General features: G+C 60.5%; 1 protein-coding gene and 1 long non-coding RNA gene across 2 annotated transcripts in view; one reads left to right on the top strand and one right to left on the bottom strand.

Annotated features, from left to right (window-relative positions):
- Nucleotides 1–3,292, top strand: part of LOC131512983 (uncharacterized) — a 30,861-nt gene extending 27,569 nt beyond the window's left edge. The window contains exon 2 of the long non-coding RNA XR_009262418.1: nucleotides 136–3,292. This is a non-coding gene — a long non-coding RNA (uncharacterized LOC131512983). The remainder of the gene's footprint in view (nucleotides 1–135) is intronic.
- On the bottom strand, nucleotides 2,541–24,302 carry COL6A1 (collagen type VI alpha 1 chain). Its single transcript, XM_058732300.1, has 35 exons — nucleotides 24,087–24,302; nucleotides 23,402–23,531; nucleotides 21,664–21,864; nucleotides 20,280–20,439; nucleotides 19,988–20,116; nucleotides 19,869–19,889; nucleotides 19,652–19,672; nucleotides 19,531–19,575; nucleotides 18,677–18,730; nucleotides 17,900–17,944; nucleotides 17,741–17,767; nucleotides 17,537–17,563; nucleotides 17,404–17,448; nucleotides 17,163–17,216; nucleotides 16,907–16,969; nucleotides 16,058–16,120; nucleotides 15,814–15,867; nucleotides 15,686–15,721; nucleotides 15,424–15,486; nucleotides 13,844–13,906; nucleotides 9,875–9,937; nucleotides 9,110–9,172; nucleotides 8,684–8,734; nucleotides 8,487–8,522; nucleotides 7,839–7,901; nucleotides 7,577–7,642; nucleotides 6,978–7,013; nucleotides 6,670–6,706; nucleotides 6,303–6,311; nucleotides 5,899–6,032; nucleotides 5,570–5,679; nucleotides 5,289–5,472; nucleotides 5,005–5,185; nucleotides 4,129–4,158; nucleotides 2,541–3,999 (listed from the first exon to the last, which is right to left on the bottom strand). Exons 1-35 carry the CDS (start codon nucleotides 24,181–24,183, stop codon nucleotides 3,377–3,379), a joined length of 3,084 nt encoding a protein of 1,027 aa, XP_058588283.1. The 5' UTR covers nucleotides 24,184–24,302; the 3' UTR covers nucleotides 2,541–3,376.
- Nucleotides 24,303–27,215: the final 2,913 nt, after the last annotated feature.

Genomic DNA, 27,215 nt, shown 5'->3' with positions numbered 1-27,215 from the left:
TGCCCCTCCCCCGTTCATGCTCTGTCTCTCTCTGTCCCAAAAATAATTAAAAAAAAAAACATTGAAAATGCATGATGAAGACCAAATATCAGTGGTAATAGCAAATGTAAATGTGTTTGATTTTTCTATAAACAGCAAGGACTGTCAGAATGGGTGGAAAGATGCCTTTACGGGCCATCTACAAAATGTGCACCTAAAACGATGCGGCTGGAGAGATCAAAAGCGAAGGACATGGAGAGACATCTGACAAATGTGAGTGAAGGAAGCAAGGGTTGCGGGCCTCACGCTGTCCAGGTGGAATGCACCGCCGAGACCCAGGACAGCGAGGCTGTTGGCACTGAGAAGGGAGAGCTGGTCATGGGTGGGCGGTGGTGGTCTGCTGGTGGGGGGCCTCCAGCTCCCCTCACACTTGGAGAGACGGACTGTGGGGGTGTCGTGGGGCAAGGCCGGGACAATGGGACCCCCGAGCTGGTGGATAGCGTGTGGGGAGCTTCCTGGGTCAGCAGGTGGGGGCTGGCAGGGAGCCTCCCCGAGCACTCCCTCAGTTCTCCATTCCCTTTTCCTTCGAGGACCACTCTTCCCCGGAGGAGGAGGGAATGGCGCCCAGAGGCTCCTAAAGGGGAGAGTGGCAGGGCTGGGGAGAGGCCTGGGATTGGCCCCCGCAGTTCTGGGTCAGGACAAGTGGAGTGATGATGGAAGGCCGCCCTGGCGGCGTCCGGCACCTCCCCCAAGCCCGTGCCTTGTAGCGCCAACGGTGTGCAGGGGAAGCTCGGGGAGCCGGTGGTAGAGCTGCTGGGCACCGGCTGCTCCTGACCCAGGAACAGGGATCACTACCCCCCTTACAATCACAGGGTAGCTGGCTTTGCATTTATGTTTCAAGACTTCATGCCATGATCTAAAATATTGCTTTCATAAACTTGGAACGGACACAGGCATGATGGAGCCTGCAGTTTCCTTCATAACCTATTTTTTAAATGTCAGGTTGCATAATGTGAAGGGGGCTCCTTATGTTTTCCTCGTGGATGTCGGGAGGCGAGGGGTTAAGAAGTACAGCAGGGAACAAAGTGTGGCCTGATTTCAGACCTGGGTTCTCAGCCACCGGTTCCAGTTAGAGAGATGATTCAGGGATTACAGACGCGGTCCTTTCTTAAACACACACTTCAGCTCTCCCCCTTTCCCTCAGGAGAGGTCTCGGATGACCCCTCCCAGGCAGGAGGAAAAACCCACAGACCCCACCTGACCAGGGTGCAGACCTGGGGCAACCAGGAGGGAACTTGTGCCTGGAGGGTCGAGGGGAGGGTCTGGAGCTGGCACCTTCTTCACCGGGACCCCTGCTGTCCTCCCCAGCCAGCCCTCTGGCCTCCTGTGATGGGCACCGGGTGGCCTCGGGCCTCTTTGCGGCCCTCCCAGGTGGCTGTTACGGTTTTATGAGCCCATTTTGCAGTTCATGAGAGTGAGGTGAGGCGCAGGTGACCGGCTCGAGGTTACAAGGCTGCAGGTGGCGGGGAAGGAGCCAGGATCTGTGGCCGCTGCAGGGACATCCCTCAGGCTGGGGGCTCGCAGGGCGTGACGGGCGGGCGAACGTTGGGGTCACGCTGCAGCAAACAGGCCCCCGGGATGTCGGCCGAATGAATGGAAACTTTCCGTGCTGGCAGCTCTCTGGTTCTCGTCACGTGCATGTGTGATGTCAGTGCAGGGGCTGAGATTGGGTGTCTCTGAGACTCCCTTGCAGACTGTGCTGACACCCACCGATGCTATGTGGGGGTGCTGTTCTCTGCTGGAGTCATGCCCTGGCCCCACTGCCCGGCTTTCCACGTGTGTCCGGTGAAGGGTGTCCCGTCCCTGCCCCTTCTTGTCAGGATCCCCCCCCCCGGTTAGGACCCCGTGCAGTTCCCGCCACCCGCTTCTACTGGCCCTGGTGCCTGTGGTGCCCGCACACCTGCCCTCCTTTACCCCCGGGGCCGAAGTGCGCCGGCCCCACCCCCTCCCCTCGTCCACTGGCAGGCCCTGCAGCAGGGCGCCGAGCACTCGGGGGCCCGGTGGCCGTGTGTTTCTTCCTCGGGAATCTGGGCCAGGCTGTGCTTCCCCGTCCACTCTGACCTTCCTGAGGCCAGGGCCGTTCCTGTGAAGGGACAGCCACGGCCCCCTGCCACCTCTCTCTGGACCCGGGCCGGGTCTCCCAGGCAGCTTTCCACGGGGCCCGCTGGTCCCGCTGCCTCCTCCTCAGGGACTCGCAGGCTGTTTCTGGTGCCAGAAGGCTGGCCTTTCTGGGGTTTCGTCTCGTTGGATCCGGCCAGCTCTCCCAGCCCTCTGAGACCTAATGCGCTTCTGCTTTTGTGGCGCAGGGTGTCAGGGCCCCTCCCTGCTCCTCCCCATCCGTGGACAGTCCTCCGCCAACCCCAGAGAGGGCTGTCCGTCCGGTGCCAAGCAGGAGGTCAGCCTGCTGACCGGACCCCCGACCATCTCCACGGTCTCCTCCTGTTGTGGGAAGTGCGGGTCTGCTGGGATTTTTTTACTCCACAGAAAGATGACCGCGGACAGAGGAGTGAAAACTTTTATTTCAAAAAGCCTCTGATATGGACACAGAAAAAAACACAGGAAGGAGTAAAAATAAAACTAACAAATAAACAGGATCCTGAATAAAATGTGGAACCAATCACTCTCTTGAGGAAAAAGAGCTTTGGGTTGTTTTTTATTATTTTTTTTAAACACATCGCTTTGTGTCACTGGATGGCCCAGGGGTCCAGGCCTCTGAGTAGATGGGGCAGGGGTCTACAGGGTAGCACCTTTGTTCTCGGGGTTTTCGGGTTGGGGAGTCACCGTTTTCTGCCGTTTTCTGGAGACACCAGTCAGCGTGTAAGCGTTCGCTTGCCCTGAGCTCTGTGGCCCGAGGCCTCAGGAACCAAGGTCTGAGCCCTGAGGGAGGAGAACCTTATGTGGAGGAGTCTACTCATCAGGGGTCAGGTTTTAAAAATGCTCTCGACCTTGGCTTTCCAAAAACGAAGCGTCCACCGTCTCACATGAAGTTACTAGCAGACTTTTGAGAGTGTACATGAAATGCTAACTAAAGAATTGTGCAGGATTAGTGAGAAAAGTCAGACTATGCGGGAGGTGCGGGAGGGGAGGCCGCACTCAAGCGACCCCCCAGACAGGGAAGGGGGAAGCGGCTTCGGGGATTCAGAGCCTGCTGGGGGTGGGGGGATGCTAACACGGTGAGCGGGGCAGGTGCTGGCAGGGTCCCGGGACCCCAGGGGCGGGCAAAACACACGCGGCTTTTCAAGCCTTTCCTTTAGAAACATCCAGCTCATCAGGTTGGTCAGGAACATTCAGGTCACATCTTACTTCCCGTTTTCGCAGTGGGAGAGGGGCCCCGGCGCTAGCTCAGCGCCACCTTCCTGGACACCGTTTGGTAGAAGACGCCACGCATTAGGGCCTGGTAGCTGGGCACGCGGAACAGGTGGCGCTCTCCATAGGCCACGTCGTACTCGGCCGTCTTGCCCGTGACCAGGACGCGGATGTGCGGCTCGTTCACCTGGCGGCCCACCACCACCACGAAGATCTCGATGTCTGCCCGCTGGGCCTCCTGCACCGCCTTCTCGATGGCCGCCGCCGTGGCCCCCTGTGAGTTGCCGTCAGAGAAGAGCAGCAGCCTCTTCTTGGCTGGGACGGACGAGGCCTCGCGGTAGAAGCGTGTCACGTAGCCGAGGGCGTCGTTGACGTCAGTGGCATCATTGAAGAAGGTCATGCTGTCCACGGTGCCGGCCAGCACGGTGTAGTTCTGCAGAAACTGCAGCGACGCGCGCTCTGGCTGCTGCTGCCCGGGGCCGCTGTACTGCACCACCGACACCCGCACGTCGTGGGAGGGGTTCGTCTTGCCCGCCGTCAGGAAGCGCTCGGCCAGCCGCTTGGCGAAGCGCCTGGTGGTGTCGAAGTTGTGGCTGCCCACGCTGGCCGAGCCGTCCAGCAGGATGGTGATGTCGGCCGGGGAGGTGAAGGTGACTGCGGGGTGGGGGGTCATGTTGGTGCGCGGCCGGGGCCTCCCGACTCGGCCACCCTGGGCTCCCCCTATCTCTCGCCCTCCTCCGGGAGCCCCCGCCGGCACCCTGTCCACACACCCCAGGTACTCACTTGGGCACGTGTAATCTGGGCACTTCTTGTCTGTAAGAGAGAAAAACGCCATGCGGTGTGAAGCCAGTGATCTCGCGGACCACCCTCCCGGCTGTAACCCCCCAGCAAAAATGGCGGCAAAGCTCCCGCATGGCAGGCGTGGAGTAGCCACCTGCACAGGTGGCACTCCTAGACGCCTGGCCAGCATCTACTCGGCCCACTCGGCCCCGCCGAGAAGGGGTGCCCCCCTATTCAAGGGTGGGCCTTGAGGTCTTGGGCCGGGCCCCCGCCTGCTGTTCTGTGGCCCTCACACCAACCCAGTGAGGGGCGGGGGGTGGGGCAGAGCCCGGGCCCCATCCGAGGACGGGTTGGCCGAAGCTCAGCGAGGAGAGAGGACGGTCTGCAGGTCAGGCACCCCGCGCCACATTGTCCCCGGGCGACACCGACCGGGTGGCTGCAGGCAGGCAGGCGTATCTGACCGCGGCAGCTGGTCTGGCCGTCCACCAGCTGCCTGCGCTGCAGACCCAGCTCTACCATCGGGCCGGGCCCAGAAAGGCATGTTCTGCGGGGGCCTCTGAGCGGTCTTGGGCTCCGAGGCCAACCCCTGCCCCGGCGTGTGGATGCACCTGCCGGGACCACGGCGAGCACGAGCGCTCACGGGAGGAAGTGCGACAAGCACGGTGCCGCCCGCACTGGGAGCGTGGGAGCTGTGCCACGGTGTCCTCAAGCACCAGTGCGAGGCGGCCTGTGGGGAGGCCCTGGTGCTGCCGGCAGGGGGTGCCGGGCCCCTGTGGCCAGGAGGTGGCGGGGCTGAGAGCCTCGCCTCGCCTCGGCCGCCCCCATGCGGCCCTCCCAGCGCGGCGCGTGCTGGCCACGCGGCGCCCACCCCGAGCCCACCTATGCAGATCTGGGTGGTGATGTTCTTTAGGAAGGCGTCCTCGAGCAGCTCGGCATAGTTCTCCTTCACCAGTGAGATGCCTGGCCGACCCTGGGGCCCCAGGCCTTGGCAGGAGATGACGTTGAGCTGGTCGGAGCCCGCGACGAAGCCAAACATGTCCTTGATGCCCACGGAGACCACCTGTAGGGGAGGGGCGGTGTCGGCGTGGCCCCGGTGGAGAAGGTCCCCCACATTCCAGGGGAGGGGGCAGGAGGGGCGGCGGGTGGCGTGGGGGTGGCCCCACCTGGACGTCCGGGCCGCAGAGCACGCTGAGCGGGGTGGGGTCCCTCTGGGTGTCTGAGCGGCCGTCCGTGATGACTAGCACTATCTGGTTGTTGTCGGAGGGTGGCAGCAGCCGGTCCCGCGTGTACTGCAGGGCTTCGCCGGTGAACGTGCCCCCCGCCATCCACTGCAGCTTCTTGATGGCTCTGTGGGGCCAGAGCACCTGCTGTCAGTGGCGGGGCGGGGCCGGGGGGCGGGGCCGGGCTGCCTGGGGGCGGGGCTGGCCGGGCACGCCGCACTCACTCCTTGAGCTCCTGAGCGTTCCTGATGTTGGGGGTCTTCATGTCCACGTGCTCCTGCATCTGGTTGTGGCTGTACTGCACCACCCCTGCGTGCGACTGCTGGGGCTCAAACTGCACGTGTCACACGCCAAGGTCAGGAGGGGACGTGGGGGTCCCAGCAGCCACCCCTCCACCCACCATCTGTCCCAGGCCGACCTGGCCCACAGGCCCCCCTCCACCACACTCACACTCTGGTGGGTGGAGGTTATAGCTTTTAAGGAACAAGGGCCCTGGGACCCACCCCTTCCCAGCCTGGTGTCCCTGGGAAGCACCAGGGCGGGTGTGACTCACCTTGACCAGCTCGTCTCTGCTCAGCCGGTCGATGACCTTGATGATGAAGTCCTTGGCGATCTCAAAGTTCTGAAGGCCTATGCTCTCCGAGCTGTCCAGCACGAAAAGGATGTCGATGGGGCCACACTTGCACTCTGCAGGCAAGGAAGGGGTCAGCCCTTGGGGCCTCCCAGGGCCCCCCTCAGCAGAGCTGCACCCCCAGCCGGGACCCCGGGGCTTCTGGCCCCTGCCTGTGGCTGGCTGCGTGGGTCCCTGCGGCGAGGACAGGGACAGGCCAGAGCCCCAAGGCCACGGTGGCATGGTGAGGGCGTGAGGTCCCCTGCTGCTCTACAGGATAAACTGGGAGGAGGGGGCATAGCCCTGCCACCCACAGGGAACCCTCAAGAAATATTCAAATGACTCACCACAGCAAGCTGGGGAAAAGAGGAGAAATGAGTTACATTCCAGTCGAGATCCCACATCGTATTACAGATAAGATCATAAACCCTCTGCCAGCTCCCCACCCGCCTGGACCACCCTCACCAGGGTTGGCTGCTCTGCCTGGCGCTCGGGCCACCCGGGGAAGGGCGGTGGGGGTGACGGTGGCTTGACCCCTGCCCTCCACCTTTGGGGACTTTCTTGTGGGTGGGGCACACTCCCACCCCTCCTGTTTGTCTCCCTCCCTGTCGCAGCTCAAATGGTCCCTCCGTGGGCACCAGCAGTGGGCGCTGGGGCCGGTGGGACCTAGTTCCTTCCAACTGAGACAATTATTCAAAGATGAGAGATACTCACAGCACATTTTCATGATGATGTCCAAGATCTCACATTCCTGAAGGGGAAGAGACGCAGGCACCAGGGGCTGAACTGGTCCCCCAGTTGCCACCCCGCGGACCACAGTGGGACTGGGTTGGGATAGCGGCTCTGACTCAGAGTATTAGGCACCCCGCAGCAGGGGCACCTGAAGTGGTCACTGATATGTGGTCACCCCGTGTTCCTCCATGACAATTTCATGCCCCCGTTGCCACCATGGCTCCCCACCCCCACGGGATTCTTAGCCAGAGTGGTCAGCCCCCCAGGGACGTTCACAGACACCCACTTACATCCGGCCCTGGTGGTCCCGTGTGTCCTGGGGGCCCCTGTCCGAGGAAGGACCGGAAAAAAGTGATAAGGGCGCATCACTTCCTGAGCTGCAGATCTGATGGGAGCCCTGAGCAAGCCCCCCCTCACCCTTCTGGCCTTCGGGCTGACCCCGCTTCCCATTAGGAGCCCCTGAAGGCCTGCGTGCTCAGGGCTGGTGTAGAGTCCCTAACTGCCATCATTCTGTAATCACTGGCTGCCACTTACTCCCTGCCCGGGGACCAGCAGGTGGGCCGGGCATGGCCCTCACCATCTGGGCACTCACCACCGGGAGGATAGTTTGCCCCAGTCTGACTGTGCCACCTTGATGGACAGGGGACCCCCCCAGGCACCCACCCCGGGCTCTGCTGCACTCTCTTCACCCCTCATCTGGTGACGGGCTGCTCCCCCTTCTCTGATCTCCCCACAACCCTTGAAATTGCCTGTTCCCTCCCAACCCTGCTGTCAAAGTGCCAGCCTCCCTGAAGCCTTCCCCGGAGACCCACTCCGCAGTTCCCACCCCTGCCCCTCTGCAGCCTCAGAGCGCCAGTATGCCCTACCCCGGCTGGCCGCAGCCGCTCACCTGGGGGCCTTCAGGGCCCCGGTATCCCTTGGCTCCTTTGACACCTGGGGGTGCGATGTCGTTGTTCTGGAAGGGAACGGCACAGTGTCACCAGCCACAACCACCATCGACTAGCCATCTGCTGCATTCTGTCCGTGTTCACTGTGCCCCGATGGCTCCACGCCTGCCCTCAGAGCCTCAGCAGCCCTGGCAGCACACGGCTACCTCCCTCTACAACCCCCGGCGGTGACTGTCCAACCTCCCCAGTGAGCTCTGCACTCACGTCCTCTCCAGGGTCTCCGGCTTCTCCTTCGTCCCCCTTGAGGCCCGGGTAGCCTTTAGTGCCCTGCGGGTGACAGGGGAACACGCGGTCGCTGTGGCAGAGGGTCCGGAGGGGCAGGTGTGCGTGTGTGGCTGGGACCCTGGCCCAGGGGTGGGGTGGGTGCCGAGGGCCTGGGCTCCCGGGGAGGGCGGGGGGCAGGGCCACATCTTCACTCAGGCGAGGGCCTCGACCGGGGCTCTCCCACCCGGCACCGGCCTCCGGCCAGCCGTCTCCTCCACCAGCTTTTCCTTTTCAGTCAGCCTTATTTACTGTCAGTCACAGCACTGCATTTCCTTTCTAAGAAGCAGAAGTTTTACAAGGACAAGATAAAGGAGACACAGTGACCCGCCAGAGCAGGCACATGTTCCTGCGGTTGAGTGCCAACCAGAGGACACCCCGAGGTTTGAGCCCCTGGGAGCCCAGAGGGAAGTGCCGGTGGCCAGGTGTACCCCTGGGCCAGGCAGGGGCACCCACGGGCTGAGACACACGTGGGAGGGGCCTCGGCTCCAAGCCTGTGCTGGGGACACGTGTGAACGTGTGCGTGTATGTCCCGCGCATGTGCACGTGCCTGTGAACACACCAGGAGCCCGATGGTGGGCGTGTACTCACGTTTATCCCGGGGGGGCCCCTGCTGCCTGGATAGCCCTGCAGGGGAAGGCGGGACAGTCAGGCCAGGCTCTGATTTGGCTGGGGTGGGGGGGTGCCCACTGGATGATCCCAGCCACGGCTTCCCGGTCCGGCCCATGGTCCTGGGTCCAACCCGGCTGGCCAGAGGGGGTGCTAGGACAGGAGTCTGGGGCACTCACAGGGAAGCCGGGGAAGCCCTCAGTGCCGTTTCCGGGTGGGCCGTCTTCCCCCTGTGGAGAGCAGACCAAGTCCTGTCACTGGGAATCGCCGGGCTCGGGATGGTGCCCCGAGGGGCTTCTTCAGCCGGGAAGGCAGCCTCCTGCCCAGGACTGCCCTGCGTGTCCCCAGACTTTGGAGCAGGAGGGGCAGTGCCTGTGGGGAGCACCATGACCACGAGGACCACAGTGACTGCAGCGCCCGTGGTGCCCCTAGACACAGAGGGGACAGTCGCCTGTGGAGGACTCACCTCTCCAGACACTGCACCTGGGACCCTCAGGCCCCACATGTACGCTCTTCCCGGTAGAAGCCCAGGGCTCGAACCATGGCTTCCCAGGCCCCAGCAGCCTGGCACCACCCCCACCCAGGCCCTTGGGACCACCACTCACCCTTTCGCCCATCAGCCCGGGGTCTCCGGGGGGTCCTGTGGGCCCTGGGGCCCCTCTGGAACCCTAAGGAGGGGAGGAGGGGGTTTGGGAAAGTTAAGTGGACATCCAGGCAGTGAGCAGTGCAGTCCCGGACGTACAACACCCCTCTGCGGAAAACGAAGGCCGAGTTAAATAAAACAACGTTTCTACTCATCAGCACAGCAATGATTAAAAGAAGGATCTTTAAATCCATCATCCTAGGGATGGTGGGGAGTCCATACCTCCTGCCCAGTAACCCACCCAGACAGCACCCCCAGGACAACCAGAAGTGGCACTACGTGCCTACTGACCGTTACCTCCGGGGCTGGGAGTTCCAACCCCAGAGCTCAGAGAGACAAAGGGACTCAGCACGGGCGGGACTGAGCAAGCACGCGTCAGCCGCGGTTAACAAAATCTTTAGGGTTCCAGAAAACATTCATAATGGCAAAATTAAAAAAAAAAAAACTTTGTGAAGCCAAATTTATAAGGCATAATATGGAAATAAGAAAAATAAATTGGAGAGAAACAAGCTAAAATGTTTATATTATTTATCTCTGGGTGGTAATGGTTTAGATTTCAATTCTCTGTTTTATTTTTTTTCTGCATTTTCCATGTTTCCTGAAAGGCACAGATACCATGAAATGCACTAAAACATTTGTGTGTGTGTGTAGACTGGGGGTGCTCCCCAGTCCTAAGGGCCGTTCCAGGGGCTAGGGTCTGGGGCCGGGGGCAGGGAGGGCTACTCACCTCAGGCCCCGGGGGCCCCTCGTCACCTCGGTACCCTTTAGGTCCAATGGGGCCAGCCTCACCCTGCAAAGATGATACGTCTATCAGACCCCTTTCAGCCCCAGCCCAGCCCTCCGGGCCCCAGACCCATGCCGGCTGGCCTGCCTGGCCCCTGGGGACCCTGCCAGCCATGACCCTGGACTCGGAGGCCCGTCTCCCAGCCCCATCATCAGGCTGATGCCTCCTGGTGAGGCTTTTCTTCTCTAGTCCCTCTCACAAAGGCGCGCAACTCCCCGTATCTGGCCTGTCCCATTAGGCAGAGGTCGGCTGGGAGGCTCCTGTGCGACCACAGGAGGGTCCAGCTCTGGGCCCAGGCAGTGTCAGCGTCACTCACTTAACCTGGGGCTTTGCTCGCCAACCGCGAGGACCAGCAGCCCCCAACTTGGGGCTCCCAGGGGTAGGTTTGGGAACCTGAAATGGGGGCCAGGAGGGAGTCCAGGCCAGTGGGAGGTGTGTCCGGGGCCCCAGGAGACAGGAATACGGCCACCCAGCAGACAGCGGAGGGCCACGCTTGGGGACAGTTTCTGCAGAGCTGCGTCAGCAGCTGGCCTGCTGGGTGGGCGCCTCCTGGGATGCCGCCCGAGTGGCCCCCCCTGCTCCTGGTGGGCAGTGCTGGCGTCTGCACAGGGAGGTGGCGGTGCCCCCCACGGGGACAAGAGGCGAGGCCTGGCAGGGGCTACAGCGGGACTGTACCCCTCCCTCCAGTTTCTGGATCCCTCCTCTGCTCTGGGAAAACACATCTCCCAGAAACTTCTGCACGGACACCCTGGCACAGAAGCCAACTGCCTAGCTGGTCTGGAGTCGTGGGGCTGCAACGGAGTCGGGAGGAGGGCAGCCCTGGGGGCAGAAACTGTGCTGCGGCCTGGAAAGCGGATGTCCAGTGTGGACAAACCAGATTCCACGGCCACCTAACCTCCCCACCCCTCATGGAGGGTTCAGGTGAACAAGTGGCCAGAGAGCCGACCCTCCCCAGCTGGGCCACGGGCTGGAGGGACACAGCACCCTCCCCCGCCCCTAGCTGTCTCTGGTGATGTCTGGCTTTACAGTGACAGTTACTTTGGGACAAGCAGGTGCTACTGGAGTAAACGCCGGCGACACTTCCCCCTCTTAGTGTCTTATGTCCTAGCGCCTTGAACGACTTCCTGAATTGTGCCACGGGGAAGGACCAGATCGTGGCTGGCTTGCCCTGGCCACACTGACCATCCTGTAGAGCAGTGACACCGTCTGAAGAAGGCAGGGGAGCCTGGGAACGTCGCAGGCGGCCGGAGCAGGCCCACCTGGGAGGACGCCTCATTAGAACAGGGGCAGAAAGAGGGCAGGGATTCCAGAAAGATGCAGAGAAGAGAGGTTGACACCCGATGGGTGTCCTCCATCGCCAGGAAAGGTCGGTGTTGTGCTGACCGGCTCCCTATTCACAGAAAAGGTCAAGCCCGCCTCGCTTCGAACCCTGGTAGATCCTCCAGATGCATCAAAGAGAAAGCAAAGGCTACAATAAAGGCGGGAAGGTATTTGGAATCTTGTAAACGAGCGGGACATCCTGAACCACAAGATATTGGGACGGAGCCACATGCAACTGCAAACTTGGAGAAAGGTCTGTGGGTAGGAGCCTCCTGCACCTCAGCACAGAAACAGACCCAGCAGAGAACCAACCACTGAAGGAACAGCCTGAGACAGGGACACGTCGGCCTGGAAACCCGAGAGACCACCCTCGGCCTTTCCCATAGACCGTGGCGCAAGGCACGAGCGCACAAGGCCATCTCCCGAGGTGCACAGACACCCAGACAGGGTGGAATCTCTCTTGTGGGCAGAGGTGTGAACACAGCAGCTGTTTTACACTCTTGGGGGGCACGTAAGTGGGGGCTAGGTCAAGTAGAAGTATTTGGCAAATAACACACACACACGCGCGCGCGCACACACACAGACACACATCATTTGGCCAAGACATTATGCTACTAAGAATTTACATTCTGGATGTAGCCTTGCAAGTATTTCAAGATGGACGGATGGATCATTGGGCAAATGGAGAGACCAGAGGAGCTAAGAGACAGACAGATGGGCATTGATATTTATTTCAGTATTTTTCTGTAAAGCAAAATACAGGAGGCCGCCTGCATACGTGTTGACAACGGACTAGACAGGGGCATCTGCAGGCTTACAGGTGGAGCCTGTGGGGGCTGACCTGGCCGGTCCCCAGGTGGATCAGGCAAAAAGCATCGTGGTGCGATGCTGTTTGTGTAGACAACGCGCATACCCCCACACTCTCTCACACCCCGTGCTTTGTCTGAAAGGATTCTAGAAGAAACTAAATTTTAGAAGAAAGTAAGAATCCGTCCCTGTGGGGGGGGGGGGGCACGGGGACAGGAGAACTGTTTTTCCACACAAGCCTTTCTTCTGCTAGAGTTACTGATTTAACCACTTCTCCCAAACAGGTGAGGTGGCCCATTTACCGGGTCTTGTGTCTACAAGCCAGGGAACTTCTACGCCCATTTTACTTGAGAGACACTACTCCCCTTTCCTCCAAGAAGGGGGGATCCAGACTCTCAGAATTCTCTGGCTCTGTGCCGGCAGCTCCGGGGTCCTCTGGTGCCTCTTCTGCTCACAGGCGGCCACAGACCCCGGGAGCGGCTGGCTCCCAGAGAGCCCGGCTCGGAATTATGTGCGAGGAGTTTCCCACCGAGCTGGGTCCACGGAAGTGGGCTCACGCCCCCTGTACCCCACACTGGAATGGACCCAGGTGCATTTTTAATGCACCGTCAGGAGACTCAGCAACCCTACTGTGGCTGCTTCTTCTTTCCTGCTTTTTAAATCACTTTTTTGTTAAAATACCAATTCCAAATTCTCTCCACAAGAAAAGCCACCAAAACGCTCAAAGCCACAAGCCAAGGCCCACCAGAGCCCCAGGCCTAGCCCCGCCAAGATTGGCCCCCACTCGCAGCTGCTGTCCTCGTCCTTGCTGTCCTGTTTGGAACTCTCTGCCCACCAGTGCTGCTGTCCCCTCCTCCTGCCAACTGGGAGGTCCCCAGTCTCAGCTCAGAGTCCTTCCTGCAGGCCAGGCAGCCACCTCGTCCCCTGCAGGGAGGACATGGAAACACCCAGCGAGCGACCCCCATCACAGAGTAGCGGGCAGGGTGAGAGGGTCTAGGCCACCCGAGGGGGTCCCCTGAAGGGTGTGGGGAGGACATGTCCCACCCAGCCCCTTCGTGTGCTCTTTTTGGGGGTGGTCACCTCAGGCCCACAGCCACAGCTCCTCCCTGATCTGGAACAACATGACCTCCTGGCAACGAGGCAGAAAGGTAGACCCCTCCCTTGTGCTGGGAACGATGCTCCATCTGAGGCCAAGACCCGCTCTGGCCCTCTGCTTTCTTAGCCCCCACTTTCCTCCCCTCATCCCCTCCCCCAGCATGGCATCTGGAAGGTGTCATATCCAGGAATTCTGGAAACTTCCATGCACTGACACTCTCAAATCTGCCTCCAGCCAGGATCTCACACCTGGATTCCAAACGCTGAGCAAGCCTCTTCCTCACCTGGTGTCTCCTGGGGGCTCAAACACACCATCTCCAGTATGGGGTGACCCTGCCCCACCAGGCCAGGGGGTGTCTCCAGGGGTCCCAGGGCCCCTCAAGTCCTTGCTGCCATCTTCCAGTGCCAATCGAGCCAGGCGCCCCTCTCACCCACTCTGAGGGCAGAGCTTGGGGGGGCGCCTGGGTGTGTGCTCCCTGAGCTCTGCATCCTGGTAGACGCCTGCCAGGTGACAGGGGCACAGGAGCTGGGCACCCTGGATGCCCCCCACCGCTGGCTCCTGACTCTGGGCAGCCCCTACAGGAAGTCCCCTGAGTCATAAGTGGAGAGGGACTGCCCTTAAATCCAGGAGCTGCTGGAGCCTTTCTGCTGGCAGCCGACATGGCCCCCCACCCCCACACAGCTCCCTACCGGGTCTCCGGGGATGCCGACGGGGCCTTCTCGTCCCTGGTCACCCTGGGGTCCAGCTTCGCCCTGGGGAGGAGTGAGCCAGTGAGTGTGGAGGCCAGGAGAGGCCAAGCTGCCCGGGCGGCCACTAGGCAAGGCGGAGGGTCCCGCAGCTCTTGAGCCAGCAGAGGCCAGAGCCAGGAAGGGCCGCCCTCCACTGTGGGCCTGGCCTCATCCTTCCCCTGGGTTTTTATATACGGTGGCCATGCACACGGACATCTGGAGGTTCTCGGGGTTTCAAGAGGCAGCCCCTGATGTTAGCTGCTTGTCCAGTGAGGCTCACTGATGGGTCTCAGGAGCTGGAGCCCCGCCTAACCCCTGCTGGCCTCTGTTCACTTTGGGCACTTCCTGGGGTGTGGCGTGGCCTTCCGTCCATTCCCTGATCTCAGCACGGTAGGCTTGGAAGGGGTCAGGCCATGCTATCCCTGCTTCAGTGTCCCTCCCTGCCCTCCTGGGGGCCGGGGGGTTCTGGGCAGTGCACAAGGAGCAAGGATGAGGCAGAAAGCAAATCGCTCTTTCAGTGACCTTGGCCTCAGGCTAAGCTCGCTCTCCCCATTGGGACACCCAGACACACGTCCTCAGGAGGAGCGGTTTTGCCAGGCTGGTCACAGCGAGAGGGACCACACGGCCTCCGCGGTGTCCTGTTTCCGGGATGAGGTGAAGACTTGCCCTGCTCTGCAGCGAGAAGGCCAGGTCCTCACCCAGGTCTGAAGACCATCATCCCTCCCTGCTGGCTCCGGAATGGTGGGGGTGGGCGCTCCCTTCCTCTAACCAGGCACAGTCTCCAGTGCCTGCCCTCCAGCTCCTGCAGAACCTTCCAATGAACCAAGGGCCAGAGAAAGCTCTGGAAGGAGGCTGCGCTACAGGCCACAGCTCGGCGAGCCTGCTGGGCCATTGTGACCACGAAGTCCGTGTGGGCCTGGCTTCTCAACTTTCCTGCTCTTCAAGTTGTAAGAAAGGACCGTTCCAGAGTGCAAGCTCTGTCTGCAACGTTTAAGGGGCTACTGGGGGGCTGCAGGTGTTTGGAAAAGCTCAGATGTGTGATGGTGAGTTGAGTGAATCGTGACACAGGAGGAGCCGTGCACTTGATGACAGGTGTGGAGCCAGTGCTGTACAGACTATTCCCGGTGCTGCATCCGGGATGGCCGTTGTGAGTCCCGGTGTGGCTGTGTGTCTCTGTGTGACTGTGTGTGTGTGTGTGTGTGTGGTGGTTTCCCCTGCACACGCTGGTCATCGGTGATGGGCGGAGGGGATAACCCCGCCCTTTGCACTCCTCATCTGGGCCCACACCCCCCATCTCTCCACCCTGCTCACACCCTTCGAGGTGCCCCGGGGTCGGGGTCGGTGGCGGGGGGGGCTGCCACACTTCCAGAGCTGGGGAGACAGACGTCGGGAAAACAGCAGGTGAGGGTGTGGGTGAAATCTAGATGCCAAAGGGACTTGGTGACATGTGTCCTGTGAGGCTGATGGCCTGACCTCACCTGACCGCAGTCTCTGGCCCCCTCCTGGTGTGTGGGGTCTCAGCCTAACGAACAGTGACTCACCGGGTCTCCCCTGGGGCCGCGCACGCCTGGGGTCCCCCGTGGTCCTCTTTCCCCAGGGCCGCCCTGTGCGGAGAGCAGTGGATGGAGGTGAGACTGCAGCTCGGACACGGCATCGAAGAAGGGGCTCCAGCTGGGCACGGGCTGAGCCCCCCCAGACACGCCGGCCTCGCAGAGACTGAGGTCCACTGAGCTCAGACGGAAGCCCCGGTGCTTGTCAGCCACGCCGGCCACGCCGGCCCAGACGCCACCCCACCCCACTCACCCTATCTCCAGGGGCACCGTCCGGTCCCGGGTTTCCCTGGGATTAAGAGGAACAAGCAACATCAGTTTGGGATGGGAACTCTGTTTCGGGGCCTGGAGTTGGGACAGGAGATCACGTGGGGTGCTCACCTCGTCGCCGGCCTCTCCCTTCTCTCCCGGGGGACCAGGCAGCCCCGGCTCGCCCTGGGGGAGAACAAGGGTAGGACTGGGCCCGGGGCTGTGGCCCCTCCCGGGCCCCCCTCCACCTCCCTACTTCCTGCCCTCCCCTCCCCTCCCCCGTCTGTCCTGGGGGAGAACAAGAGTAGGACTGGGCCCCTCCCGGCTCCCCCCGCACCCTACCCCCAGCTGCTTTAGGGGCTCCGTGAGCACTCACCTCATCCCCAGGGGGCCCTGTGCTCCCCGGCCTCCCAGGCTCCCCATCAGCTCCAGGCGCACCCTGGAATGATGAGAAAGGTCAGCTTGCGGGAGGCTACTCCCGGCCGTCCTGGGCCACCAGTGACCCTGCACCAGTCCCCCTCACCCAGACTTCGGGCCACACCCCCTGACCACGCACACCTTGGACTCTGAGAACCTTCCCAACCACCCATATCTCTACAGGAATCCTGCAGAAGCCACTTCCCCGTGTCGTCTGCTTGTTCAAGACCCCTCATGCAGAGGGGCAAGCCCACTTCTAGTCATCGAAGGCAAAATCAGGTCCGGGGCCCACAAAGCAATCGGCCGGATTCCGAACATCCGGTCCAGGAAGCCTGCGTGGTTAGGACGCGTTCAGTCGACCTTACTTCTCCATCTTTCTTAGCACTTCCTGCTGCTGAAAATGCCGGAAAAGCACCAACAGCAGAAAGCTGTGCTCTAAGTTGGACTCAAAACCTTGGGTCCTCATTGTTTACTTTTCTGCCTCCTGTTTGCTGTTAAGTGGTGACTTTCACGTGAACAGACGGTTTCTAGGCCCTGAGGGCACCTCGTCCGTCTGCTGCAGGCGGGCAGTGTGATGCACCCCGGGGCGCGTCCGAGGCTCAGTGACATGGGGCTGCAGGGGCCACAGGGGGCGCCCCCCTTGGGTGACTGTGCCCTTGGTTGTAGCTTGGTTTTGCGCTCTCTCCACCCCGGCCTCCTGCCTGCCCACTTGGGGGCCCGGTCCTTGCAGGGTGGGTGGAGAATCTGCTTCCAAGAGGGTTTCTGATTCATACTGGGTACACAGGGAGGCCTGCCCGACGTCACCAACCTTTTCTCCTTTCAGTCCGAAGGCACCTGCGTCGCCCTTGGGCCCTGGGGGTCCTTGAGCGCCCTGACAAGAAATTGTGGGAGGTCAGTCCTCAGCCTTCAGCAGCAGCCACTGGGTTGCACACAAATAGAAGCTGAAAAGGCAGGTCTGGGCTGGGTACAGCCTGCCCGTGACCTCTTAGAGCTCCAGAAGGGCTGAGTCCATATTTGCTCACGAGAACTTAGCCTTAAAATGCGAGTGACGGAATGCAACTTACGTCGAATCCGGGTGAGCCCTTGCACCCTGGCAGGCCGGGGTACCCCATCTCCCCCTGGAGGGAGGAAGGCAGATTTAGAGGTCAAGACTTTCGTTCTGGCTCATCCATCCCCTCCCAGGAAAGCCCCACCAGGACGACGGTTGGAGGCTTGGGGTCCACTGGGGCCTGGGGCTTGGCAGGAAATATCTTCTGCCTTTCTCGCCACCTCCCAGTCACCAGCTCTCCCGCCAGGCGGGGTTACCTTCATGCCGTCCACGCCATCGACGCCACGCCTGCCCTTCTCTCCCTGCAAGGCACAAAGGCCAAAGAAGGGTTCACGAAGGTCAGACAGGACCCCTCTGGGGCAGAAGACATGTCCCCGCCCCCACACTCACCTTGTAGCCCTTGGATCCCCTGGAGCCCTGTGGAGACAGGAAGGGAGAGTGAGGGGGGTGGTCCCCCAATAAGGGGCAAGCTCCCAGGGAATTGGGATGGGTCCCCCACAGCTTGTCGCAGCTCAGACACGCTGGAGATGGGCGGTGTCACGCTCCTGTGCATGAGGGGGGTGGCTCTGTGCCCCAAAGCCCTGCCTTACTCACCTTCTCCCCTCGGCTCCCTTTTTCTCCCTAGAAAGCAGACAGAGGAGGAAAGAGGGTGTCACTGGTGTCCTGGGGCCCGGTGCCCTGGGCTGAGCCCGGATGTGTTCCGCTGGGCCCCAGGACAGGCCGGCAGCTCTGGAGGAGGAGGGGGAGACGTACCTTCATCCCCTGGTAGCCGACCGGTCCGAGGTCCCCAGGCCTTCCCTGGAACACAGAAGAGGGGGTATGTTAGGCAGCCCTGAGGGCAGCCATAGCGACCCCCCCAGTCTGTCTTTTTTTTTTTTTTAACGTTTATTTATTTTTGAGACAGAGAGAGACAGAGCATGAATGGGGGAGGGTCAGAGAGAGGGAGACACAGAATCTGAAACAGGCTCCAGGCTCCAAGCTGTCAGCACAGAGCCCGACGCGGGGCTCGAACTCACGGACCGCGAGATCATGACCTGAGCCGAAGTCGGCCGCTTAACCGACTGAGCCACCCAGGCGCCCCCCCCCAGGTCTGTCTTGACCCCCACTCTGCTCAGGCCTGGTCAGCCAGAGAGACCGGGCTGGCTGACCACTGGCCCGAGTCCCAGAGAGCAGCCCCGATGTGAAGGCTCCTCCTCCCAGTCCTGGGGGCTCTTCAGTGGAGTCCAGGGAGGAGAGGGGAGATCAGGGCCCAGGAGGAGGGGTGATGGGGAAGGTCTAGGACACCCCCTAGGAGGAGAGGGGCATGAGCTGGGCCTGAGTGGAGGCCTGGGCAGAATGTACTGGAAAGAATGGTTGTGCGGCATCTTCTGGCGTTCGCTGCCCTTGGGGCCATGTCCTCTCAGGGTCAGGCCACAGGACCATGGTGCCCAGAAACCAGCCATGCTTCTAGAAGTTTCCACAGTCCGGCTCCTCTCTCGGCCTCAGGTCGTCAGCACCCACCACCCCTGAGGTCAGGTGCTTGGCACTCACAGGGTCTCCGGCTTCTCCTTTCTCTCCTGGGAGACCTGGCTTCCCACGTTCTCCCTGCAACACAGAGCAGGTCAAGGTTGGGGATGATTTCTGTTTATTTCTAAAAACCAGATGGAAAGGACCCCCAACTTGCTCACAAGAAAAGGATTAAGAAGATATTCCATCGGCCTTCAGGGTTTTCAGGCTCCTTCCCTGTCACCTGTGTCCTGACCTGGGGTCTGCAAGGTCAGGGGCACACACCCCCTCCCACAGAGCCCACTGGACCCTGTGCTGCCCCCATGCCGCCCGGCTGGCCCCTGAACCTTTGTCTCCAGCACCCCACCCCATTCCTGCTGCTATGCGGGGCTCCTGGGCTGGAGAGGGGGCCCGGCTCAGCTCCGGAGGGTGGTGCCCATATGGCTGCATGGCCATGCAATCTAACATTTTTAGGAGTGCCAGAACCCTGGACTTTGATGGGCGGTCAAAGTTGTAAGTGTTGGCCACACCTGGCCTTGGGCCCCACGTTTGCAGCCCAGCCCACAAGAAGGTGGACCTCCGGGAGCAAAGCACCAGCAAATGCTCACCCCTCTGCCATGGGGAGGTCAGCTGTCAGACTGGGAGGCCAGCTGGCCAGACTCGCCCCTGGCATCGGCCACAGGGTCACTGGACTCTCTCCCCATGGTCGGGGACACCTGCTCGGGGAGGGGCTCCTTCTCTGTCCCCACACCTAGTGTGAGTGGGTGCTCGGTGGGGGCTCAGGACAGCTGCCCGGGGTCCCACCGCGTTCCCAACACCAGGGGCTCCAGGTTGCAGGGACATTTGTCCAGTGCTGTACTCCACACTTCTCTCCCTCCAGGGGGCCTGCGACCACTCACCTCGTACCCGGGGTCACCCCGTGGTCCGGGAGGTCCTCTGGCGGGCTGCAAGACGGGAGAGAAAGGTCAGCCCGAGGTAGCATCCTGGGTGTCCCCAAGGTGGGCGGGGCCCCACACTCACCTGGCACTCGAAGGAACAGCACTGCAGGAGGACAGAAGACACGTTAGAGAACAGGGCTCAGCGCACGGCCTGAGCTCCGACGGCGGGCACTCGCGGTGGGGACGGGGCTGGTGATGTCCTGGACAGTGGGGGGAGGGGGGCCCAGGAGGGAGGGGCAGGGGAGAGGCAGAGGAGACAGAGGGGAAGGGGGACAGGAGGGCAAGGGAGGGGCTCGTACCACTTGCTCCACATTGTTTTTCTGAAAAGTGAAACGGAAAAGTGTAATTAATTTATATTCAGGGCCACAGGATTTCCCAGCCTTCCGGACTCCGGCGCGAGGGTAGAGCGGCCTCTCACAATCATGTCAATGATGGTGTCGATGGTCTGGCTGATGACTTCCTCCGCGTCCCGGCTCTGCCCCCAGTCGGCCGCTGTGAAGTTGCGCCGGTACGTGTGGTCTGTGGCGATGATGCTTAGACGTGGCTCCTGGTGTGGATAAGGGACAAGGTTGATGGCCGCTAGGGGCCCGGCCTCGCCCCACCGCTGCTCTTCCTGAGGCCCCCACCCTGTGGCTCGATGCCTGCACCTCTGCACCCCGCAGGCTGTGCCCGGCACCCCTCCATAGAGCAGGCCCCGCAGGGGCTCCTACCAGGTGGTCGGGCGTGATGGCCACCGAGAAGACTTTGATGCCCAGGTGCTTGGCCTCGTTCACGGCGTCCTCCAGGCCCCCACACGGCTCCTTGTAGCCCTCCAGGGGGTGCCCGTCGGTCACTACAATCAGGTACTTGTTCTCCTTCAGGTGGGAGCCCCTGCAAGAGGGTGGGCGGTGGTGAGGCCCCTCAAGCACCCCCTCCACCAACCCTAACAGCTCAGGGTACCCCTGGAACACAGCTGAGACCCCCCCAAGATGGGAGGTGAGGAGCCGGGGGCCAGAGCCCCAGAGGGAGACCCAGACCCAAATGCAACTCTCATAAGGCTGATTCCTGTTATGCTGGGCATGGGTTTCCCTCTGTCAGTCCTGCCTATAAAGTGGGCTATGATCAAGGATATTAAAACAGAAAATAAAGGCTTGCGGGATCACATTTCTCTCAAGCCCCATCTTGGAAAACGCATACATATCCAGGGGGAGATACAGGTCCTGGCTCCCCTGAGGCACCCTGACGGGGGGACCCCTGACCACAGATAGTGGGAGGGGTCAGCAGAAGAGCCGTCTTTGGCTGCGGCCAGGGGCACTTGGGGATGTGGCCGAGGGCATGAGGGGCTGTGGCCAGTGGGGGGCACCGGGGCCTGTGGCCGGGGGCACCTGGAGGCTGTGGCCAGAGGTACTTGGGGGTTGTGGCCAGAGGTACCTGGGGGCTGTGGCCGAGGGCATAGGGGGCTGTGGCCAGGGGGGCACCGGGGCCTGTGGCCGGAGGCACCTGGGGGCCTTGGCCAGGGGGGCACCGGGGCCTGTGGCTGGGGGCACCTGGGGGCTGTGGCCAAGGGCATGGGGGGCTGTGGCTAGTGGGGGGCACCGGGGCCTGTGGCCGGGGGCACCTGGAGGCTGTGGCCGAGGCCATGGGGGCTGTGGCCAGGAGTACCTGGGGGTTGTGGCCGAGGCCGAGGGCGTGGGAGGCTGTGGCCAGGCTGAGCTGCAGCCAGGGGGGGATCCTCTCCCCCGATCAACCACAGATGCTGTTGACTATTCACTGTGGCAGTTTGGATGTCGTGTGTGGAGCTAGCTCGGGGGGCACTGGCGCCCTACAGGAAGACTCTGCTGTCTGTGTATCTGTCTCTGACTGCAGACACCATCTCTGCAGTTACTGGGGCACTTCCGGCCCCATGGCCCCCTCTACCTTCAGTGGTTGAGACAGCGGACAGCTCGAGGGGGACCCGGGGGTGGACAGTGACCCTTGGGTGGTGGCCATCAGTGTGATGTCCTCGAACACCAGGACTGGCTCCTGGGGTGGCCGGGAGCTGCGTCGGGAAGCCGTGCAGCCTCCACGGGACACGCACGGGCTTCCAGACCGCAGCTGCGGATGGACGGCACTCACCCCACGAGCAGCTCCTCCAGCCCCTTCTTGATGGCGCAGTCCGTGTATGTGCCCTTGCCAAAGTACTTGACCGCATCCACACTGGCCTTGAGTACATCGCGACCGCTGGGCATGCGTGTGAGCGAGCGGATGATCTCCACCTCGTCGCTGTAGTGCAGCGCGCCTGCGTTCCACACCAGGTTACGGTCACACCGATAGTACCTACAAAGCACAGGGTGGACTGGTGGACTCTCCCAGGTCCTGGCGCTGCATTTGCCGTGGGCACCTCCAGGGCCTCCCTCCCCGGCTCCCCTCGTGCGGTCTCCCATTTCACAGGTGGACCGACTGCCTGGCCCCGTCACACCCTGAGAGGCAGGGGCCGGCAAGCCCAGACTGGACTTCCTGTGGGCCCTAGATGCTGGGTTCCTGCCCTTGGGACCAGCATGGAGGGGTGGGGATGGCCAGGAGAGCCAGCCCCAGCCAGTGAGTGACCACCGTATCCCCTGATCTCAAGGGTCCTTGGGTAAGGAGCTGTGTGCATCGGGAAAGTGGGACAGGGCCACAGGGGCGGGGCAGGGATGACATGGGTGGGAGGGGGGCAGGGCGACAGGGGAGGGGGAGAGCAGGTCTAAGTGGGACACTGGTGGGGGGGGGGTCCCCGTGGATCTGAGTGGCTGCCTCTCTCTGCAGCCACTGGCCCCTGTGCGCCTTGGCTGGAGGCTTTCAGCGGTTTGCTCTATTGGAGCCTGGGGTAGACGTCTTTCAGCCTGTTCAGCAGATGGGGTGACCGAGGCCCCTACAGTGACGCTAACAGTATCAAGAGCAGGAAGACCTCACCCCATTTCACAGGCGGGGAAACTGAGGCATAAGAAATTGAATAATGAGGCCACAGGCACCCGGAGGGGCTATCGGACCTCAGGGGCTCAGACACTTGGCTGAGTTCAGGGTTTCGGGTCATATGCCCCACATTGGGCAGCCCCCACCCTCTGTCCCTGCAACCCCCTTAATGGTGGGCCGGAAGCTCAGTGCCCTGATCATCAAGTCAGTCAACAGGGACTGGCTAAGGACTGGGGCTGGGGCCCTGCACAGCTGAATGGATGGGGGAGGAGCCTGGTTCTGACTATGGCCCTCCCCCCATGGCCTTGCCCCCCCATGGGCGTGTCCTATTGTCAGCCACACCCACTGCCAGTGCTTCCCCACCCCCACTCCCACCCCCACAGCTGCAGACTCATCAGACAGATGAATGAGTAAGTGAATGAATGAAGTGTGCTGTCCCCAAACCCAGAACGAAGCTGGCAGGCCCTCTGGGCTCCTCGGACCAGGACACTAAGGACACTGGGATGTTGGGTCCAGGACTCAGACTCTGCCTTCCACACGGGCAGAGGTCAGCGTCCAGGCAGTGGCAAGGGGTGCCCTCTTCTGGCACAAGGCGGAGCCACGGAGCCTCCCGCCAACTCCTGAAACTCACGCAGCTGGGGAGCGGGGAGGCACGTTTGGGGTCCTGGGAGTCCCCATCACAGCACTACCCCCAGGCTCCTGGCTGACCAGGCCGACTGGTCTGGTCCATCTCAAACTCAGCCCTTTTCTGGCTCATCTGAACCACTGTGGACGTGGGAGGTGCATGAGTGGCCTGGCCACCACCCAGGGCTTCTCCATGAGAAAGGGGGCTCACTCTGCCTGCCGGGCCCCTAGGCCCACTGCCCTCCCTTAGAAGCTCACAGAAGTGTGGGATTGGCGGTAAAGGCGTGGCCTCTCCTACCTGTCTCTCAGGTTGTCGATGAAGCGCTTGGTAAAGGCCTTGACCTTGTCCACCAGGGCCCCATAAGGCTTCAGCCTCAAGGCCACGCTCTCAGAGGTGTCCAGCACAAAGAAGAGGTCCACAGGGCAGTCTGGGCCAAGAGTGGGGAGGAGGAGCCTGAGGCTCACACCTTGCACCCCCCTGGGCACACAGAGGCCACCTCCCCCAGGTGCCCGGTGAGGGGCAGGGTGACTGTGAGAGCCCCCATGAGGGTCCTGGGAATCCTGCCTGGAGGGCAGGGAGCCCCTCCCTCGTCGGCAGAACCTTGGGAACAAGGAGACTGCCCTGGGAGGGCGGGGGGGGGGGGGGGCAAGTTTCTCCACTGCCTGCCAGGCTGGGAATCAAATGGAATGAACAACGGGGGACAGAGAAAGAACAGCGCCCACCCGGCCCCTCGCGCTGCTGGAGGAGCCCTGAAGGCTCAGGCTTGGGTGGTGCTCGCCCTCCCCATAGGGGCCTCCTCCCTGGCCCAGCCTGACGCCCCTCAGACCGGAGAAGCAGAGGGGACCCGGGGTACGGGAGCCGCGGACCGCGTCGGAGAATTTCAAGCCCCCCAAGCACCCCAGCTCTTATGTCAAGGGAAGGGTCTGGCCCAGGTTCCCGGGACGGCAGAAGCAGAGGGTCAGAGATGCGGCCAGCCACTCACCCTGAAAGGCGACCGCCCTGTCATTGCCTGGGACGTCCTGAGCGGCCACCCAGCAGGCCTGCAGCAGCAGAGGCACCAGAGCATGGGCCAGCTTCATATTACGGCCGGAGTGTCACCATCGAGCGAGGGCAGAGGTCAGGGTGGGCCTGAGGCGCGACCAGAGGGAGAGAGAGAAGCTGTCTCTGCTCTCGCCGGGAAGTCACAGCCCAGGAGGGACGGAGGGAGGGACGGAGGGCTGGGCGGAGGAGGAGGAGCTGGGGCGGGGGCGGCGCGGAGGGCGGGGGTCTCCCTGGGAGTGAGTCACCGCGCCCTGCGCTCCCCTCTGGGCTCCTGGGCTCGGGAAGCTTCTTCCTCTGTTTTGGGGGCCAGCTGCTGGTCTGCTTGCGTGGAGCACAGCGAAACTGCAGCCGAGTTTACGAAAGTCTGAGCAGGAATGCCAGGCAGAACGAATCTCCTTCCAGCCCCCTGGGTTGTTTCTAACCCAGACATCTTGTGGAATCGCTCCCTTCACCCATCTCCCTACAAGCGGCCCTCCAAGGGTTTAAATGTTTCAAATCCATTGCTTTGTCAGATTTCCCAGTCATTGTTCATGTAAATATTTCTTCACCGGTCAGCAGATACATATTTGGAAAAGATACTTCAATTTTTCACTATGGGAAAACAAAGTCAACAACCGTCCCATGAACCATCCCTCACGGCACAGGGCGTGGTCACCAAACTCTCGTGTAGACGAACACCCGGGTGTAATATAAGCCTAGAACTTAATAGTCTAGCGTTGACCAACAATTAACACATATTGTGTATGTTATGTGTATTATACACTGCATTCTTACAATAGTCCACTAGAGAAAAGAGTTATTGGGTTATTAAGAAATTCATCAGGAAGAGAAAACACATTTACGGAACCATATTGTATATTTCAGAAAAACCCGTATATAAGCAAACCTGTGCAGTTCAACCCTGTGTTGTTCAAGAGTCAATTATAGAGGGGCGCCTGGGTGGCGCAGTCGGTTAAGCGTCCGACTTCGGCCAGGTCACGATCTCGCAGTCCGTGAGTTCGAGCCCCGCGTCAGGCTCTGGGCTGATGGCTCAGAGCCTGGAGCCTGTTTCCGATTCTGTGTCTCCCTCTCTCTCTGCCCCTCCCCGTTCATGCTCTGTCTCTCTCTGTCCCAAAAATAAATAAAAAAATGTTGAAAAAAAAAAATTAAAAAAAAAAAAAAAAAAAAAAGAGTCAATTATAGAGAGACAGACCCTGATTCTGAGGACGAGAGTGAAGACTCCACCCTAGGATCCTGTGGGGTGGGCTCCAGATGTGGCCAGACCCACCCCTGCCCCAGAGAAGGTTCCAGAAGACCTCCTCCAGAGCTGGGGCTGTTGACACATATCTAATATCGGCCTAAATGTTTTCTAGTTTAAAAACATACAACAGTTGTATAACCATAATAAACTTTCGAGAAGTCCTTCAGAAATCACCCTTCTCAATGACTGCTCTGAGATTTCTTCCAATGCTTGCCCCTACCCACTTTGTGGGATTTTTGTGAACTTGCTGCCTCTGACTTCATCCCAGCTGCGCCATGGGCATCGCTGTGTGTGCTCCAGTTTGGTGCCGTGACGCCCCGCTTCCCGGCTTCCAGTTCAGACAAATGGAGGTTCAGACCGCCCCCCACCGTGCGAGGCTGCCCCCTGCTTGCTGGCTCCCCCAGTCTGAGCCGCTTATCTGCGAAGTGCCAAAGCGTTATTGTTCTGGCGGGTTTGGGAGAGGCAGGAAGACGTTGTGTGAATCGCTGACAACAGTGAGGTGCCCAGCCAGGCCTTGCACACGTTCTGACCCGTGGGGCCCTGAGCTGCACGTGTGTGTGAGCTAAGCCGTGGGGTTTGCAAATGACTCTTTCTCGGCCGCCAGGAGGCAGTAACTGACACCTGTGCTCCAACGTGGCCTGACCTCCAAGGTGGGGCGGGGACCACGTGAGTCTGCAAAGCAGAAGGAGGCCCCTGCTGGGGGCCCAGAGATGCCTTCTGCCTCACAAGAGCTCAGCAATGTTGTCTTCAAAAATTATTATTTTTTCTCTTATGAAAAAGGTATGTGCTCATCATAGGAAAATTACAAAACTAGAAAAACCATCTTGTTTCACTGCCCAGAGGTAGCAAAAGCTGATACTTTTGTGTCTCTTATGCTCTTTCTGCTGTAAACATTTTTAAACTCTTAATTCAAATTCCAATTAGTTCCCATGAGTGTGGTATTAGTTTCAGGCGTACAACGCGGTGATTCAGCACTTCCCTACATCACCTGGTGCTCGTGGCAACACTGTGTCCTTCACCGCGTCACCAGCTTCCCCCATCCCCCGACTCCCCTCCGGTGACCATCCTTTCTTCTCTACAGTGAAGAGTCTCTCTTGGTTTCCCTCTCTGCGTCTTTATTTTTCCCCATTTGCTCGTTTGTTTTGTTTCTTAAATTCCACATATGAGTGAGATCATATGGCATTTGTCTTTCTCCGACTTATTTTGCTTAGCATAACACACTCTAGTCCCATCCACATCATTGCGGATGGCAAGATTTCGTTCTTTTTGATGGCTGAGTAACATTCCATTGTGTATATAAACCACATCTTTGTCCATCACCAGCTGACGGATGTTTGGGCTTTTCCCATAGGTTGGCTCTTGTTGACGGTTCTGCCATAAACATTGGGGTGCATGTGTCCCTCTGAATCACTATTTTGGTATTTTTTGGGTCGATACCTAGTAGTGTGTGTGCCAGATCATGGAGTAGTTCTGTTTTTAATGTTTGAGGAAACTTCACACTGTTTTCCAGAGTGGCTGCACCGGTTTGCTTTTCCACCAACAGTGTAAGAGGAATCCCCTTTCTCAGCATCCTCGCCAACATCTGTTGTCTCTTGTGTTGTTAATTTTAGCCACCCTGACAAGGTATGAGGTGCTATCTCTGCTGGAAACATTTTTACAGACATGTGGCCACCTGGGATCTATCTGGTTGTATGCCTTCTTCTGTGTTCTTTTCTGAGTATGAAAGTGATGCAAGCATACTAGAAAAATGTGAACAATTCAGAAAATATAAAAAAGAAATAAAAACCATCCTGATCCGCACTGTTGCCGTCCTGTATTTTTACCTGTGGT

The sequence above is a fragment of the Neofelis nebulosa genome, chromosome 5, assembly GCF_028018385.1.
Source record: "Neofelis nebulosa isolate mNeoNeb1 chromosome 5, mNeoNeb1.pri, whole genome shotgun sequence".
NCBI classification, from domain to species: domain Eukaryota; kingdom Metazoa; phylum Chordata; class Mammalia; order Carnivora; family Felidae; genus Neofelis; species Neofelis nebulosa.
Note: the sequence above shows the minus strand (reverse complement) of the source record. Positions and strands in the feature narration are given on the sequence as shown.

Bases quoted from the DNA above. Each gene is read 5' to 3' on its own strand.
- COL6A1 (XM_058732300.1), bottom strand. From the start codon at position 24,183: ATGAAGCTGGCCCATGCTCTGGTGCCTCTGCTGCTGCAGGCCTGCTGG. The intron at 21,865-23,401 runs GTAGGAGAGGCC...TGTGCTTTGTAG, and splicing joins ATCGACAACCTGAGAGACAG to GTACTATCGGTGTGACCGTA. The intron at 17,945-18,676 runs GTGAGTGCCAAG...TCTGTGTTCCAG, and splicing joins AAGGAGAAGCCGGAGACCCT to GGAAGGCCTGGGGACCTCGG.